Below are 18,522 nucleotides of genomic sequence, written 5' to 3' on the forward strand. Positions count from 1 at the left end.
TAAAAAGGCGGGCGCGGGCGGCGCGCACGGTCCGTGGCGGAGGGCGCGGAGCTGACGGGACGTCCCTGCGCACTCCCGACCCGGTGAGGGGCTGAGGAACGGGACGGGCGGGGGGAGCTCCACCTGCCCCGCTCGGGCTCGCCGAGCCCCGCAGGCACCGCCGGCCACAGATGTAGGGGCGCGGCGGGCGCGGCTGAGGCCGCTCTCGGCCGCGGTGCTGCTGCTGCTGCCGGGCGGCTCTGCCTGGCGGAGCCGGGCCGGGCGTGTGGCTGCGGCTTCCGAGGAGCCTTTCCCTCCCAGGGAGCCCTTCCCGGGAGCCCTTCCCTCCCAGGGAGCGGCCGCAGCCGCCCTGGGCAGCGCGACCCGCGGCTGGAATGCCATTCAGCGCCCCGGGGAGAGATAAACATGCGGAAAATGCCGCCCCCGGGGGGGGATCGCAGCCCCCGCCGCGCCCCTCGGGGCACAGCCCGGGCCGGGCCGGGCCGGGGGATGGAGCCCCCGCCGGGAATCCTTGCACTGCAATGGCTTCCTGGGCAGCCCAGCCCTGTCCAAGGTCAGGGGATGGGCGAGGGGAAGGGAAGAGCGAGGGAAGGAGCGGGGGGTCTCGGGGCTGGCAGGGAGGGGACACCGACAGGGAACCCTCCCAGCCCCGGTGCCTTCCATGGATGTGTCACTGCGATATACAGGGCAAGGTCTACGGCTCCTTCGGAGAAGAAGGAGGGTTTGTCCCTGCCCTGATTAATGTTTTATATATATATATATATATATATATATATATATATATATATATAATTTAAAATAAATCCAAGCCAATTCTTAATTTTTTTCCCGCATACTCCTTACCGGCTTATAATGACACAAATCTGCATTGCTGGGTCATAAATATGTGCCAATAGGACAATCATTTGCCCTGGCATATACAGCAATACAAGCAGGTATTGCTATATATTTTTTCAGGGGGTTCATATTGGCTGTTCAGGATTTTTTGTATCTGTTTTATCATAAACCAGCTTCGTGTGCTCCATGGAAAATGTACGTGACTCTTGAGCAGCCTTTCATACATATTTAAATAGCTTTTGAAGTGCAGTTGTCTGGAGATGGCAAATGAACACATCGTGGGGGAAAAATAAAGAAAAACCCACCCCAAAAAAGCCAGCTCAGCCTGAAATGGTTCTGTATCTTTCTGGAAAACAAATAATCCATTTTCTTTTGGCATTTTGTTTTCAGTGAAATGCCAGAAGATTCCGATGGCTTCGTTCACTGAAAGGCCTTGCTCAGGGATTCAGATTTGTTCAAAACAAATATGAAATCCCACTGTGGGATTTTCATGCAGTGAAGTCTTCCATGAAATCTTCATTTGTCCTTATTTATAGATTGTGCAGAGAAAATAAGGAACAAAAGACTGGAAAAGGGATGTTTTCTGCTGCATTATGTGCAGGATCTGTAACTGTAATAATGGAATTGTTAAGCTGTGGAAAATACTTGAACCAAGATAAGAGGCTACACTGTTCATAAGAAATAATTTATTTCCTGTCTTGCTGGACAAAGAACCCACAATATCCATATTGGTTGGATTGAAATAGAAATTTTATTTTAAAAATCAGATTTGCATGTGATGCATCTATGAGACCTGTAGTTGATGAAGTTAGAAAACATGTTCCTGGTTGATATTTTAATAACAAAGGCAGCAACAATAACAAAAATAGTGAATATCAAAGACTGTCTTTTACATATTTTAAGCATTTTTTAAGCATTTTTCTCCTGCACAGCAGTGAGGTAGGAGAAGCCTTAAATCTCTTGAGAGAGGGTGGTACCTCTTGATGAGAAATTGCTATTTCTCAACTGTGACATTTATTACTCATCTTAGTAATTTAATGCAAATAATTTGGTATCTCTGGTGCCTTTTTTTTTTAATCTATTTATGGGATTTTAATTGTTTTATTCATAAATACCTTGGGTTTGGGCAGCTAATCCCTGCCCCTGTGTTGGAGGAAATAATACAAATTCTCTGCTGCATGTTAGTGTAAGTGTGGGGGGTTGTTTTTCACGTTTGTCCCCGGAGTGAGTGTGGGCAGCAGGAAAATGGGGTGGAGCAGATTGCAGATGGCTTGGCTGGAGCCTGGATTGTGCTCCCGGGGCTGCCCGTGGATCGGATGGATTGGGAAGCTGCTGGATCCCTGTGCAGATCCAGGTGAGGCTGTGCAGAGGCCACGAGAGATGTGACAGCTCCCCCAGCACAAAGGCACACACACAGCTCCAGCTTTCCATGGAGGGATTGCAGAGTGTTCCTGGGAATAATGTGGGGTTGGAGGAGGAATTTTCAGCTGAAAATTCATTGATTTGGGTCCATTTAACTGCTGCATCTCAAAAAACACCTTGTGCAAAAAAGCTACTTGTGCATTTTTTTTCTACTGTGTTAATTGAAAGTCAGCATCTTTGTGGATATTTATATTCCAAACCTGCTGATTGAATTTGTGTCTTTAAATTAAGCCATTACCCTTGATTGTGCTGTAGCAAGAACCATCATTTGCCAAGTCCAGATAACTTGCTTTACTTTCTATTTTTGACCTTCAGATTATAGCAGGTTTTTGTGTTGTTTATAACTAATTGGAAAGGTTAGTACATAGCAAATTAATTAAGTTTTCCTGTTTGTGTTGTAACCTTCTTTTTCCTTTTTGGGGGTCTCTTGGGCCCACAGGACCCTCTGCAGCTGCTCCAGTCTGGGGGTGTATTTTTGGGGTAATTCCGGGTGGTTTTGGTTGGTTATTTTTGGGATAATTTGGGGTGGGTTTGGGGGTCCCTCAGGCCCGTAGGACCCTCTGCAGCTGCTTCAATCTGGGGATGTATTTTTGGGGTGAATTCAGGTGTTTTTGGGGGTCCCTCAGGCCCGCAGGACCCTCTGCAGCTACTCCAGTCTGGAGGTGCATTTTGGGTGTATTTTTGAGGTAATTTCAGGTGGTTTTGGGGAATTATTTTTGGGATAATTTGGAGTGGTTTTGGGGGGTCTCTCAGGCCTGCAGGACCCTCTGCAGCTCCTCTAGCCTGGGACTGTATTTTGGGTGTATTTTTGAGGTAATTCTGGGTGTATTTTGGGGGTAATTGGGGTAGTTTTGGGGGTCTCTCAGGCCCGCAGGACCCTCTGCAGCTGCTCGTGTGGGAAGGTCTGTCATTCTCAGTAGCTTGGGTGACATTAACACCAAATCATTTTATGTGACAGGGAAGCAAAAGGAAAGTAATAAACAGATATTGTGACAGAAGCTGCATCTGGGAAATCCAATTCAGCCACATCTTTGTGCTGGTCATTAGCTGAATGTTATCTTGATTTCCCCCTCCCTTTTAGACTCTACATTCCTCCATCATGTTCTCATCCTTTCGTAAAGTCAAAGTCCAGGTATTTTACGCAATGCATGAAGTGCCCTCCACACTTGCCTGCCTTTATTGCAGTGACCTGTTTGTAACAAAACACTGGTTTGAGAGTTTGTTCTGTACAGCAGGTGCTTTAATTGCACTGAGTGTGAGTCTGACCTGCCTTTCCTTTAATACTTTGAGTATCCTAATTCCTGTCTGTGGTGCATGATGTGTGAACATTTTAGAGCTGCTGCAGTTCGGTGCCATCAGGTCTTGATATGGAATAATTTTCTCAGAATTTTTTGTTTTAAAAGGTGCTTGAGCAGAATCTTTTTCTCTGTAGCATCTGCAAATGAACTATGGTGAGATTTACAGTGCAGAACATTGTGCATTCAAGGCTGGCTTTGGTTCCTGTTCATTCACTGGCACAAATTTGTAATCCTTGAATTGTTGTGGGGTAACTGTTTGTACACTGGGATGTTTCATTTTCAGTGCTGGTAAAATAAATAGGATGTATGGACCAGATTTCAGCTGGGGAACACAAGTAGTAGATCTTATTTGGGAATGGTGGTGGTGTGAATGTTCATCCTGCAATTCAAATGACAATGAAAAGATAACAAATGGGGGTGGGAGATGCTGGGGTTAATTATATAATCTCATATTACCTGTAAACTCTGCACTTCTGCAATGCAGTCGAGGTAATTTGCTTTCTCAGGAGTCTCAGCACGGTGCAGTCCTTGCCAGCCCTGCATAGTTTTATCAAAGGTCTGTGGTGTTATTAAAACAAAACAAAGCCAAAAAAACCCTTGTACATAAAGACCCCAAATTCAGATGAGCAATTCAGCTGCTCGTATTTGAATAGTGGAATTAAGATTTTAAGATTAAATGCCTAAAAATGAGCAGGTCTTTAATTATATTTCAAAAGTGCACAGTCAAGGCTGTGCTTAAACCCTCTGACAACCAAATCATGGGCTTGGCAGCTGCTTTGGTTGAAACAATTTGCATTTCTTGTTTCCTTTAATGCGACAGTTTCTTGTGTCCTTGCAGTACCTAAATTTTGGGGCATGTCTGAATTTTACCTGTGCTGTGGTGACTCTGGAGGAATCCACAGCATTATCAGCAACTTCAGCACATCTTGATTTTGTTTTTTTCTTTTTTACTGCAGCACTTGACTTGTTTTTCTGGCTTAGAATTTGGAGAGGTTTGGGGCTGTTCATGACCTTCCTTATTAGAGTACTTGGACATGGGGTTCTGCTGCACATAAAACTTCTTCATTTTGTAAATTTAAATTCAACCACCCAAAAGGTTTGGCATTAATTTGGCCTCAATAGTGTTTTAAGTCTCCAGGATATGGTATAGGACATGACATCCTTCAGTTCCTTATAAAGGATCTGAAGTTCAAAGCTCCATTTGCAGGAGCTGTGCATGTTTCCAGCAGGATTCTCTTAGATTTATCTGCAGGACAAGGTGCCTCTGGACTAACCAATAAACCAGGCACTGTGGTTTGTGTTCCAGGCACACACAGTGGCTTCTTCCCTGGCCTTTCGAGGGAGCTGTAAATGGGAGAAATGAAAGCTGGAAAAAATAAGTGTTATTTTTTCCCTCTGTCCTTTTGAAGGTTGTTTTCATATCCCTTTTTTGCTTGAAGGAGAAAGATCAGCAATCTGCTCTTGATCTCCAGGAGGGCAGTGGCTGAGTCCAGTTGAATCTTGAGATGAGACTGAGGGGGTGTGATATCGATGAACATAAAAATTGCATCGAGCTGCTCTCATGTTCATACTTGGGAAGCAGGGAGGGTTTTGATAGGGAAATACTCCTGTTCAGGCTACTACTGAGCTCACATATGCTGAATATGTGTAACATCAGGACTTACCTTGAGAAAGCATTTATTTTACTGCTCCTTAAGACAGTGACCTTTATATACTGATATCTGAGTGTTTTCCAGGCAAATGAGTTTAAATTTTTAAGCTTCATGTCATTGCTTTTAAAACTGCACTAAATGTACACTGAATGTGCTTCACATTTGTGCTTTTAAATCGCTGAGAGCATGTTTTGGTGAGGGAAATGCTGACAGCTCTGCTGGCTCCGCTGTAATTCCTGTGGAGCCACCTCCGTGTCTGTCCCTGCCCTGAATGGTGTCGCTGACATCAGCGCCTGCCCTGCAGTGGCTGTGTGTACCTGCCCTGGGGTATTCCCTGGGGAAAACAAATCATTGTAGATTGAAGGATGAGAGTAATTAGTTTCTTCTTTTTTTGTCTTAATTTCCTACTTCTTTTTGTTGGCATTTAAAAGCACCACAAGGGAACAGTGAGAAAAAGCATTTCTGATTTTTGTAGTTAGACATAAGCTGACCTAAAGTCAGTGTTAGAGTATGAAAGGAGGACATGCAAATGCCATGAGGACATTGAGTTCAGGTCTGCTCTTTGGGGCTGTTGGGAGGCCGAGGTTCTTCTGGAAGGTTCTGTGTGCCCGACCTTATCGTGCAGCGCAGGCAGCGCAGGGAGGGGCCAGAACACCTCTGGTTATCTGGGCTCAGCCTGGGCACTGCCACATCCCAGTGTTTTTCGTGGTAAAACCATAAAGCACAACTTCTCCTTGGTGGGATTCCTGCAGAAGGTGCAGAGGTGTGTCCTGGATGCCTCCCAGTGATGTGGTTGAGCCAAGGCAACACCTTGGAGGGTGGTTGGAATTCCAGGGGTGCTGCAGTTGGAGCTGCATCGTTCTGCAGCATCCCTGACTTTGGAGTTCCCAGCCCTGGTGACTGCTCTGCCAGCACAGGCTCTGCTGACGTCGCTGGTGCTGCAGGAAGAACAGTCCATTATTGCTACACCAAAGCACTTCTTTTACAATTGACTCGCTCGACTTACTGTAGCTACAAAAGGAGCCTTTCTTTTAACCAATTCCAGCAAAAAGAGGAGCCAGATTGCCTGGCTTGTGTGGCGAGAGGCAAACCAGCTCCCAGGCTGAATTACAGGTCTGCTGTTTGGATTTTAAAAACATAAGAGCATTTTAAATGATAATTTAAATAATTCAAATCATTGCCTAAATTAATAATTTACAGTGATTTCACTTGGTCTGTGGAGGTTCCTTCTAATACTGAAATACAGGTTGAATTGTGGTGTACAGGGAATGACTGTGCAGTTGGAGACTAAGCAGGATTTAATTTGCTTCTGGGACTGCCCAGACCAGGATCAGCAGAGATGGGCTCCAGTTGGACCAACTGCCACTGTTATTCCTGAACACAATGCAGTTTAAAACAAACATTGTTGGGGTTCAAACACAGCATGACAGGGCAGAAAAGGAAGTTTTTAGCCATAACTTCCTTTCCTGGAGGAAAAAGGTTGTTGAAAGAGCACTGGAAAAAACAGCTGCTTTCCCAGGGAACGAGATCTGTGCTTGAGCTCGAGTTGTGTTCAGGGGGTTGAGCTTTTAATACTCAGATACACTAATTAAGTGGAGATTTTGGTACTGCTGCCAGAGGAAACCTGGACCTCCTTTATGTAACACAGTCTACAGAGACTGGGGCATTTTTTTTCCTTGCCCTCCTTTGACAGTAATGAGGGGAAGCAAAAGCAAAGCTGAGTTTCCTTCCCTTCCCGAAGGTGCCGCAATGCAGTTGGGGCTCCGAGTTCCCGGGAGCAGGACTGGCTGCAGACACGGCTGTCCCTGCCTTCCAAGGGTGGGGACCTTGGAAGGGAGCTCAGGAATGTGTGGATTCCTCCCCACATGTTCCTTTCTGTCAGTTGTTCCCTTTACAAGTGCTTGGAACTCAAAGGGGAAATGTGGCCGGGTGGATCACTTTCCAACCTGTGGAGTTTTCCATACAATTATGCAGGACACGTGTCTAATTAAAGCATGCACTGATTAATGGGTGAAACAATTTAAAGATGTGTTTTAACAGATTGTCCTTTAGGCTGAGTTCTAGTCTGGGTTTCTTCCCTGTCTCTGATAGGATTGAGAAGTACCTTTAGCTTGATGGGCACAGAATTGATGAGAAAAGCATTGAGTTACACAGGAGACATTTAATTGCAAAATTGTTCAAGCACAGAGTGTTTGTTGCAGCCAGCCCTTGATTTGCAGAGTCAGTTGTCAAATAAGTGGGTAAATATCCAAATTCTAATGACAATAATAGTTCTACTTTTTAAATTTGTGTTACCGTTCTGTTCTATTGCCCACATCTCTTACTGAAAATCGAATTACTCTTGGAAAATTTAGTAACTGAAGATGAAAGGTTATCCTAATTTTAACAGAAAGGAGCTAAAGCAGAGCAGTAATCAGGTCTTTGCTGCCTGTGGTAACAATATAAGGTTTTAGTATATAAAGCAATGTAAAAGAATTTTCGGAGAGAGGTGAATAGTTAAACAAAATGTCTCTTGACTTGTCTAAGGTCAGATCTGTGAAGCCTCTTAATTGGCTTTTGAAAGGTTGTGTGGAGAGTGGCAGGGTGGGTTTGTAACTTGTTTTAATTGAGAAAACAAAGAGGAGATGCATCAGATCCGTGTGTGTGTTTGTAAAATATATACAGGCACATGTGGGCCAGGTAGCTGTTGTTCAAAGAACAGCAACATTATTTCTTTATCTTTCAATGAGTATTTTAAATAGAGTGTTTCCAGGTTTTCTGTGTTGCACAACAGATATTTTATGTTTGTATCCACACACACGTGCACAAATCCCTGTTTGGAACACTTGTATCAGACACTTGCATGTTTGAGATGACACGGCCTTTGTATCACTGCAGCCATAGTTGTCCAAAACAAGTAGATGTTAAATGTCTTTGTAAATATTCCTTTCCCATTATTTTTCTGCTAGAAGTGTGGTTTTATTTATTTATATGTATAATATTTATATTTCATACACATGCCTGCACACACAGAGCAAGACTGTAAGTGAACCACAACTCATTTTATAACAGCAGCTTTTCTTGCATGGATCTCTTTCTGCCCTCCCAATGTCTTACAAGACAAACAAAACATTGATTTTTATTATTCTTGGCTTTCAGAAAATGGATCCAAGTGGTGTAAAAGTGCTGGAAACAGCAGAAGACATCCAAGAGAGGCGTCAGCAGGTGTTGGACCGTTACCACAGGTTCAAGGAACTCTCTTCTCTAAGGCGCCAAAAGCTTGAGGATTCCTATCGATTCCAGTTTTTCCAGCGTGATGCAGACGAGCTGGAGAAATGGATCCAAGAGAAACTGCAGATTGCATCTGATGAAAACTACAAAGACCCCAGCAATTTGCAGGCAAGTCCTCCTGCCATTTTCTGTTTCCTGTACTATTAATTTTAAGGCGTTCCAGGTCAGCTGGGACAGAACAAACATAGAAGTGAAACTTGAGCTGAGTGTGGTGAGGAAAGATGGATGTGAATACCCATGGCCTTACAGAGTGTTCTGGTTTCTTTGCTGATATAATTGGAATATTTCTAATAATGGATTAGATGCTACATCAGCACAGAAAAAAAATCATTGTAATGTAGAGTAAAACCAGCTTTTTTAATCCCAGAATTTGTTGGATGCCTTACCTTTGTGAATAAAAGTCAATTAGTGCTTATTGTTTCTATTTTAAAAAAATATATATTTGTAGAAAACAAGCTTGTATGAGTGGAATTAGCTGGAGGGTTCTCAGGGGTTTGAGCACTGTGATGTAAAAGAGGAAACACAAGAGTGAAATCACTGCAATTGGGGTGTTTGAATCCACCCATAAAACACACGGTACAGCTGATTGTGACTGTGCTGGTTTGCTGTTTGTCAGTACTGAATATGCATAAAATACTCTAAAGATCTGGATGCTGGGGAGTGTAGGGGAGACTGTTCAGGTCTCAGTCACGTTCTCTGATGTTTTCCTTGCAGGGGAAGCTGCAGAAGCACCAAGCCTTTGAGGCTGAGGTGCAGGCCAATTCAGGAGCTATCATTAAACTGGATGAGACTGGAAATCAGATGATTAATGAAAGCCATTTTGCATCTGAAACCATAAGAGTGAGTTCTAAAACATTTTCTTCCCTGCTCTTACAGGATTTTCATTAAGCACTTTGTCCAGATTGCACAGATAACTCCATATTCCTAAATGCTTTTTAAATTTCTAAATGCTTTTTAAAATTCTACAGGTGTTTGAATAGAGAATTTATGTTTGTAAAGCTTAGAGGTACTTTTCTCTTTCATGAGCACCCAACTCGTAGCTTTTCTCAGATCCAGTTCTGAGGTGAACTGTTCAAAGGTGTTTTGAAAGGCATGAGGCAAGTGAGTTATACTTGTGGTTCTGCCCAAAATCAAATTCACAAAGCCTGATGTCAGGCATGTTGATCACTCATTTTTTGCTTATATTTAGCATTTTAATTTTCTGCAATGATAAGTAACACAAGCAACCAAACCAGTAAACCTCAGCCATCTGATTTCTGGGTGCTCTGACTCAGATCAGGTCTCCAGTGATCTTTGCCTTCTGCTTCAGTTGTACTGGCCACTCATTCAAATCTCTTTAATTTATATTCTCACTTTAAATCTGCTGTTTCTGGGCCTCACTCCTTTCAGTTTCAGTCATGGCCGCAGTTTTTTTATTGCAAAGTTGTTTAAAGCTTTTTCCTTTGTAAGATCTTGATGAAAACTGCTGTAACTTTTCAAAATGGGAGCTCATGATATTTTTGTAGTGATTAGCAAATTTAATTGATAAGTGATTGTCAGCCTTAATTGATAGGTTCATCATTTCATTGTAGCTAAGAAAAGGTTGTAACTAAGACAAGCAGATTATTTTAGTGCATTATAAAATAAAAAAGCCCTAAGGTGGTGCTTACTTTAGAAACCTCACTGTGATTGTAAAATCTTTGCAACAAATGGGAAAAACAACCAACCCCTGACTGTTGTTTGTGCTGTTTGGGGTGATAACCTGCCTCTGTTCAGTCCTTCACGCCGTACAGGACGGCCCAGCGCCCGATAGTCACGGCCACCCAAGTGGGGTCCCACATCCGAGTAGGTGACACTTGTGGCTGTGCTGTGCAACCTGTGCTTGCAATGTCTCCTTCCTTCCCTGCTGACAGTTTGGCCCATCCTTTGGGGCAGCGCCCAGAGCTCTTTCCTCCCTTTAAACCTCCCTGACTGAACTTTCTGCGTGGATTTGGTGGAACCTCCACCCAGGAGGTTCAAAAGCTCCTCTTGAATGACTTTGAAGTTTCAGGTCTGGATGAGCAAAGCGTTCTAGATGTTGGGTGGAGCAGATACTTTCCTGTTTTGCAACTTGTGTGCCTGTGTGGGAGTGTGGTTTTTCTTTCATTGTCTTTAAAATTTATAGTGCCTCCCAACAGTTTTGAAACACCGAGTTCAGCCAGAAACTCAATATTAGAACTAATAATTACTCCTGGTGTGTCAGTATTATATTACTGAACAACACTGGTTAAATATGTTACCTGATTAGTGTTAAAAGAAATGGTTAAAATACAGTAAAATGGCACCAGTTTGACTTGCAACAAACTGTTATTTTAGATAAAAATACATTCCCAAAGGAAGATGAGATTCACTTATTGGGATTTGACTTACATATAAAAGCCTGAACATTTGAAGGGAAAAGCAGCAAATTTTTGGTCTTGCTTCATATTAGCATCAAATTTTGTCTCAATGTTTACCTCATAGTTATGTAAATATAACCATTTGGTAGCTTCATTAATTAATAGAAATATGTGAATAGTAATTTCTAATTTTATGTTGTTACAACACTTTACATAATTTGAAAGCTGAGATAGAATTGTGAGGTTTGTGAACCCTTTGCCTAAAGTAAGGCTTAGGGTGTACAACTTCAGAAAAGTAAAATCTACCGTCAAGGTCAGGAAGGGACTAAATCTGATCTTGTCTGATACTGAGCTTTAATAACAACATCCTGTTGTTTTAGACTCGACTGCAGGAGCTGCACCGACTATGGGAATTACTGATGGAAAAGATGAGAGAGAAGGGGGTCAAATTATTGCAGGCACAGAAACTGGTGCAGTTCCTGCGGGAATGTGAGGATGTCATGGACTGGATCAACGACAAGGTACAGAATCACCTGCCTTTGCTGTGCCCTTGGTGGGAAATCTGATGTGTTTGTGTGGAAAATTCTGTGAACACAGAGCCCCTCAAGGTCAGGTGGTCACAGAGAGCTTGGAAAGGCACTGAACACTTGATTTAGTTATTTATATTGCACCAGCAGCAGGTGTGCAAACTGCTGTTTGTTCTTTTGCAGCCATAAAAAAGTGATGAGTCAGAGGAAGTCTGTGTGTTGGAGAGCACAGTTAACATGATGAATTCTTTGTTTCCTTTGAGGAGACCTGAATAAAATTCAATTTTCCTAGAAGGGAAATCTACACCATGTAAAAGCAAATGTTTCTTTAATAAATGTTCTGAATGTTTCTTTAGTAAATGTTCTAAATGATCTGTTATAGAAAGGAGCCAACCCAAGCACCCAGCAGTGTGTATGTAATTACTTAATGATTGGAATATCCTTAGATATACATTGTAAGGACATGAACTGCAGGAGAGCTGTTGACTCTTGACTCTTTGAACTCTGAGGAAACAGACCACAAACCACACTGTCAAGGGGGAAAAAAGCCACAAAATGGTCATATGGGTTTTCTTAATGATGGTTTGCTATTTTGTGTCACTGTGGGTTCAAACTGTAAACTTCATAACTGTTACTGAACATGACAGGGCACTTTTCATGCAGAAATCAGGAGCCTACAGCAAATGCCCAGAAACAGTCTAAAATGGAAGCAAATTCTAGTCAACTCTGTGCTATGAATTTGTACTTGAAAAATTAATATAGCCAAGAAAGATATAAAAATAATTCCCTCAAGGATCTTGTATATTTTCTGCAATAACATGGAAGTGTTGGGGTGGGGAACGGAGTTTTAAATCTGACTTTAAACACTGTGATTGTCTTTGACCTATTGAAAATTAGGACAGTTTGCTTCCTAATTTTCAGTAGTGATTTCCCATAGGATATACTTAAATTAACTTTTTTTCTTTTCCAATGTGCTAGGAAGCAATAGTGACCTCAGAAGAGCTTGGACAGGACTTAGAGCATGTTGAGGTTCTGCAAAAGAAGTTTGAAGAGTTCCAGACAGACCTTGCAGCTCATGAGGAAAGAGTAAATGAAGTGAACCAGTTTGCTGGCAAACTTATCCAGGTAAAATTTGTGTGTGTTGAAAATCTCTTGGCAAGGCAGGTAGAACAGCAAACTTTTGGCTGCAGCTTCCACTCCTTCCCCCTGGTTCAGTGGCAGATCTGCCCCTGCTGGGAATGTTCCTGATAATGTGGGAGTAGTGATTAATAACTGTGGTAATTGGGGTTAAATGTATTTCCCTTGAACAAGCAGGTTTAATATCTCCTGATACAACATCTGGGGCTTCATCAAGGATGGAGACAGGGCAGGGAGTGTTGCATTCAAGGAAAAAAGAAAAGCTGTTGTTCACAGCCCTCTTCCCACAGACTAATTAGTATACAGGGAAACCACTACCAGGGTATTGAATGTTTGCACAGTGAAATTTCAGGGAAACTATTGAATTGAGTGGCCATGTGGAAAACACAGCAACAATAAATTGATCTCTTGAAAACCCAGCGGCGTTTTGAGGTTTTGTCAATGGATGTAAAACCCCAGAACACCTGGAAATAACATTTGTCTTTACTTGCCAGGAACAACACCCCGAAGAGGAACTGATAAAGTCCAAACAGGATGAAGTCAATGCAAGCTGGCAGCGTCTTAAGGGCCTTGCCCTCCAGAGGCAAGGGAAGCTCTTTGGGGCAGCTGAAGTTCAGCGCTTCAACAGGTACGGGCTTGGCTGGAGGTGCTGAAGGGATGGAATCTTTGTCTGGATGTTTAGGGATGCATCCGGCTGCACTCAGTAGTGTGAGAAGAGCTACTGTCTCTAATGATTGTACTTTACTCTTCTGCATGACTTGTTGAACAAAGGCCTTGTTGTTGTACAATTACTTTGGAATATTTATTGTGATGGAGCTTTTCAACGCTTGGCAATTTGTTCATTCCTGCTAACGGTGGTTTCCCTTCCCTTTCCTCTGAGGGTTTTTTCACCCAATTCTGTCCTAAATGAGCCTGAAAAGGGATGTATTTTTTGCCAGATGGATGTCAGCCCAGTTGTTCTGGGTGTCTTTGAGCAATGTCTGTCTATCCTCATCTCCATCTACAGCATTGTGAGATTTGCTGTAATTAGGCTGAAGAAGGGTCCAGAGTGGGAAATGCACCTTCTCAGTGATGGTGCTGTAATTCTTTGTTTGCGTCTGGTGGCACCACCTGAAGAGTGGCCTCCTAATACTCCTCAGAGTTTGAGATGTAAACAAAATCTATTTCTTTGTTTGGTGGAGTTTTTTTAAAGGATGTTTGTAGTTGGCTGTCATGTTTATATATATATATGTGGGTTTGTGTGCCAGTACATCTGGCACACGTACAGGAACACATCCTGCTTTCTTCCTTTTTCCATACAAGATAGACTGCTTTCAATTTGTGCTTTGTTTTGAAGGGATGTGGATGAAACAATCAGCTGGATTAAGGAGAAAGGCCAGCTGATGGCCTCAGATGATTTTGGCAGAGACTTGGCCAGCGTGCAGGCGTTGCTGCGCAAGCACGAGGGCCTGGAGAGAGACCTGGCGGCTCTGGAGGACAAGGTACCCGAGACACATCATACACATTCACTGGGGTAACCTGTGTGTGGAGGGCTGGCAGCTGACTCAGTTTGTGCCTGGGTGCAGGTGAAGGCCCTGTGTGCAGAAGCTGACCGTCTGCAGCAGTCTCACCCCATCAATGCTTCCCAAATCCAAGTGAAGCGGGAGGAGCTCATTGCCAACTGGGAGCAGATCCGGACGCTGGCGGCCGAGAGGCACAGCCGCCTCAACGACTCCTACAGGTGGGTCCTGCAGCAGGGCAGGGCCCTTTCCCTTGTTCAACCCTGACAGGGGGTTGGGAGGAGAAGAATGGGATAGTGTTGGCAAAATACTGGGGTGATTCTGGTGTTTTCAGGAACAGTCTTGTTCACCAAATTATATTTTACACTGACTTCTTGAGTGCCATGATCTGGTAAACAGACTGGACTTGAACCAAGGGTTGGACTTGATGATCTCGGAGATCTTTTCCAACCCAATCCATTTTATGATTCTGTGATTCTATTCTAAAAGAAATGTTTGTATGGTAAATAAATACTTACAGCTTTTGGTCATTCTGTGCAAGTGGATCAGTTATGAAAACAGACACTGTAGTGTTTTAGGACGTTTGCTTTTTTCCCCATCTATGTTTTGAAGTATCTGACTATGTTTTAGTTTCACTGTTCTGTTTCTTTTTTTTAATACACCTACTACAAAACAGTTCCTCATGGAGTCCTTATGAGTCTCTCTGAAGTGTGATATTTTATGTATTGTCCCAGACCAAGTGAAGTCCCTGTTTCTGGGATAGTTGCTTTGCTGTTCTGGGATTTCTCTTCCCCCAGTCTTGTATCTGTACCAGCCTGTTAGATCACTGTTGAGAAACCATACTGAAAAGAAACTAATCCTGATATGGTAGTTAGTTTATATCCTTTCTGGTTTTGTTTTTCTACCCTTGGTTTCCTCCCGTGGTGTGGGATTTATGGCAGTGGAGATCCACACAAATAATCCTTTCCTTTACCTTCCCTGCCGTAATGTCTTTACATCAACGAACAGCAAATGTAAAAGGGAAACAGAAACTGATGACTCTTGCTGATAAGTGTTAAGCACATGCCAAAGGCAACAACTGGAGGCACGCTGAAAGGAGTATGAGAGTTTGTTTGCTTGTTTTAAGGTTGAGGCTTTGCAGTTACAACTTGCTGCCAGTTCCCTCCCCCACACTCATTGTCGTGGCTGTGACAGGAGCAGCCCTGTGGGTTATCTTGAAACACTCAGCTTGAGAACCATATTTTGATTTCTGTTGCCTTCAGCTTGTAGTTGGGAATATTCATTTTACTTGCTATATAAATTGTATGCAAAGTGTGTCTTTAAGACATGGATTTAGACCCCAGCACTTTCTTAACTACAAAAGACTACTTTTTTGATTGAGAGCATATTTAGTTATTTAATATTCTGAGTGCATTTTGGTGGTGTTTTATTTGTATCAGAGGAACAGCTTTTCTGTTTGTGACCCTTTCTTTGGGGTAAGGAGAGAGGAGCTAAGCAAGCAGATTATTCCCAACCATTTTTCCTTGGCTTTCCGAAGGCTGCAGCGCTTTCTCGCGGACTTCCGAGACCTCACCAGCTGGGTGACTGAGATGAAGGCTCTGATAAATGCTGATGAACTTGCCAATGATGTGGCAGGAGCAGAAGCCCTTCTGGATAGACACCAGGAACATAAGGTAGAGTGGTTACAGAGTCCAGCCCTCAGCAGCTGCTCTGTGTATCTGACACAGTCTCAGTCACAACTGCTGGGGCTGGAGCTCTGCAGTGCTTTGGTCATGCAGCTGCTACAGGGGTGTGCCCTGAGTTAGAATTCTCACTTTGCTTCTGGATAGTAAATATGCAGTAATTACTAAGTATTTAAGAATGCTTATGGTAATATTTTATAGAAAGTAGACCTCAGAGCAGCCAGTTGGACTCATGACTATTGTAGTTCTCCATCATGAGGAATTGCTCTAAGTAAGCAGAAAGAGTGCAGCTCAAATCAACCTTCAGTTTCTTTTTTAATTTAGGGGTTTATACCTACCTTGTCTGCACTGGAAGGTAACACATTTCATTCTTGTTTTCAGGATAAGTGTAATGTATTTAAAGATAGTTGAATGTTTAGCTTTCAGGTGCCCAGATTGTTATCTCTGTGTTATTTTCAATAGCAATTTCCATATTCCAGCACTCTATTTCAAGGCAGGTTTTGGTAACAGCTTATTCACATCTCCTTTCACAGGGAGAGATCGATGCCCATGAAGACAGCTTCAAATCTGCTGATGAGTCTGGCCAGGCTTTGCTTGCTGCTGGGCACTATGCTTCTGATGAAGTGAAAGAAAAGGTAAGTTGAGAGCAAGAGCTCCTGGAAGAATTCTGTCTTTCTTCTTTGTCCACTAATTTAAAAGGAGATTTAATTCTTTCCACAGAATGTTGCTTTCAGTCCAATCTTAACCTCTTTTTTGAGTCACAGCTTGATTTTTGCATTGAGATGGAAGTGAACCAGGCTGTTAAATAAAATTGTTATTTATTTCTCTTCCCCATTAGCTGACCATCCTCTCAGATGAAAGGTCTGCCTTGCTGGAGCTGTGGGAGCTGCGCAGGCAGCAGTACGAGCAGTGCATGGACCTGCAGCTTTTCTACAGGGACACTGAACAAGTGGACAACTGGATGAGCAAACAAGAAGTGAGTGCCTATCTTTGAACTCTCCAGATATGATCGATTTTAATTTCTGGTTAGTCTTGCACAATTAACTAGTGGCAGTGACCCCACTAGACATGCACTGGTGAGCGGGTGCTGTGCAGAGTTTTTTATCTGCCTGCCTGAGAATCTACAATGACTATTTCCATCTAGTGCTGCTTTTGTGTGTGTTAACTCTTGTAAAATGCTGGTTGAATAAGAAGCTAAAAAGAATTATTCAGAAACTGTGGCTGTTAGAAACTTAGGGTGAATGCCATCCCAGTATATCCTTTACTTTTCACTTTCACTGGCTGTTCTTGAGTTCACTTAAAACAGCTGAGTATGGAAACATATAGAAATGTGTTTGTTTCCTTATTTCAGGCATTTCTGCTGAATGAAGACCTTGGTGATTCTCTGGACAGTGTGGAGGCTCTGCTAAAGAAGCACGAAGACTTTGAGAAATCCCTAAGTGCCCAAGAGGAGAAAATCACAGTAAGGCATTTCCCTTAGGCCATCACTAAATGGGGAGAAAGTCAAACAAGAGAATTTCTTGACTAGGGACCAGACCTTGCTGGAGGATGATAAAAGGATGGGGTTTGCTTTGCAGAATGATCCACTGTTTTGTGGGATGTATTAGCTCTAAATGACATGTATTCTCTCAAATGGAAAATAGTGGAAAAGATGGGATAGGGCTTGGTTTCTGCTTCAGAGCTTGGTAATCTGGTGCTTCCTTATCACCAGCACATGTGTGGATGAAGATTTGTTAAAAAACTCCACACTTCCACATGGAAGATGATGGTGCAGATACAAAAGGATGTGCCAATACCTCTTAAAAGCTTCCTACGAGTTTTACTGGGATAAACTGGGGAATTGGTGCACCAAGCAAACCAAGCAAACTTGCGCAATTTCTACCACACCAATAAGTGCAAACTTGTTTTCTCTTCAGGCATTGGATGAGTTTGCTACTAAGCTGATTCAGAACAACCACTATGCCATGGATGATGTTGCCACACGCAGAGATGCTGTAAGTATCCAAAATTAATTTGGACTGTAGGCTTGAAATCATGTCCTGCTTTATTATTCTATATGGTTTGACTTCAATATGGGATAAGTCAGCAGAGCTGTCCCAAGAGGAGGGATACAGTGGTTCTTACAACCCTGGAGAATTTAAACACCTTTTACCTTCTTTTTTCCAGCTGCTGAGCCGCCGGAATGCCCTCCATGAGAGAGCCATGTACCGCCGCGCTCAGCTGGCGGATTCCTTCCACCTGCAGCAGTTTTTCCGGGACTCTGATGAGCTGAAGAGTTGGGTTAATGAAAAGATGAAAACTGCCACTGATGAGGCCTACAAGGTAAACACAGAGGTTAAAGGTAGAATATTTTCAAGGCTTAATGTAATCAGTCTAATGATATGAAGCAGTGTCAGCCAAAATTAATGGCAACAGGAGAAATGGTAATTTCTCCCTCCCATCCTACTGTAATCATGCTTATCTAATAGTTGGTGTTCAGATTTAAGGCATAGTTGTGGCACCAAATCCTCTGGTGACACTTTGGCACGTATATGAATGTAGTCTAATTTTAACAGTTCTTCAGAGACATTTAGATACTGATTTTGTATTGAAACATTCCTTTTCCATCTTCATCTGTAGGATCCATCCAACTTGCAAGGTAAAGTTCAGAAACACCAGGCTTTTGAGGCAGAGCTTTCTGCCAACCAGAGCCGCATCGATGCCCTGGAGAAGGCGGGGCAGAAGCTGATTGATGTCAAACACTACGCGTCGGACGAGGTGGCCGCTCGCATGAACGAGGTGATCAGCCTCTGGAAGAAGCTTCTGGAGGCCACTGAGCTCAAAGGTATGACTTCCTCACAG

The 18,522-nt window shown here is 43.0% G+C and overlaps 1 protein-coding gene across 5 annotated transcripts in view; it reads left to right on the forward strand.

Annotated features, from left to right (window-relative positions):
- Nucleotides 1-18,522, forward strand: part of SPTAN1 (spectrin alpha, non-erythrocytic 1) — a 47,264-nt gene continuing 28,742 nt past the window's right edge. For all 5 annotated transcript variants that reach the window (XM_071574182.1, XM_071574184.1, XM_071574183.1 and 2 more), the window contains exons 1-15: nucleotides 1-83; nucleotides 8,348-8,587; nucleotides 9,194-9,319; nucleotides 11,217-11,357; nucleotides 12,342-12,488; nucleotides 12,995-13,128; nucleotides 13,837-13,981; nucleotides 14,066-14,220; nucleotides 15,537-15,672; nucleotides 16,215-16,316; nucleotides 16,520-16,657; nucleotides 17,033-17,143; nucleotides 17,598-17,675; nucleotides 17,848-18,003; nucleotides 18,301-18,505. In XM_071574182.1, coding sequence (XP_071430283.1) covers nucleotides 8,351-8,587; nucleotides 9,194-9,319; nucleotides 11,217-11,357; nucleotides 12,342-12,488; nucleotides 12,995-13,128; nucleotides 13,837-13,981; nucleotides 14,066-14,220; nucleotides 15,537-15,672; nucleotides 16,215-16,316; nucleotides 16,520-16,657; nucleotides 17,033-17,143; nucleotides 17,598-17,675; nucleotides 17,848-18,003; nucleotides 18,301-18,505 — 2,011 coding nt within the window. In that variant the 5' untranslated portion in view covers nucleotides 1-83; nucleotides 8,348-8,350. The remainder of the gene's footprint in view (nucleotides 84-8,347; nucleotides 8,588-9,193; nucleotides 9,320-11,216; nucleotides 11,358-12,341; nucleotides 12,489-12,994; nucleotides 13,129-13,836; nucleotides 13,982-14,065; nucleotides 14,221-15,536; nucleotides 15,673-16,214; nucleotides 16,317-16,519; nucleotides 16,658-17,032; nucleotides 17,144-17,597; nucleotides 17,676-17,847; nucleotides 18,004-18,300; nucleotides 18,506-18,522) is intronic.

Source organism: Pithys albifrons, chromosome 20 (genome assembly GCF_047495875.1).
Source record: "Pithys albifrons albifrons isolate INPA30051 chromosome 20, PitAlb_v1, whole genome shotgun sequence".
In the NCBI taxonomy this organism is placed as follows: Eukaryota; Metazoa; Chordata; class Aves; order Passeriformes; family Thamnophilidae; genus Pithys; species Pithys albifrons.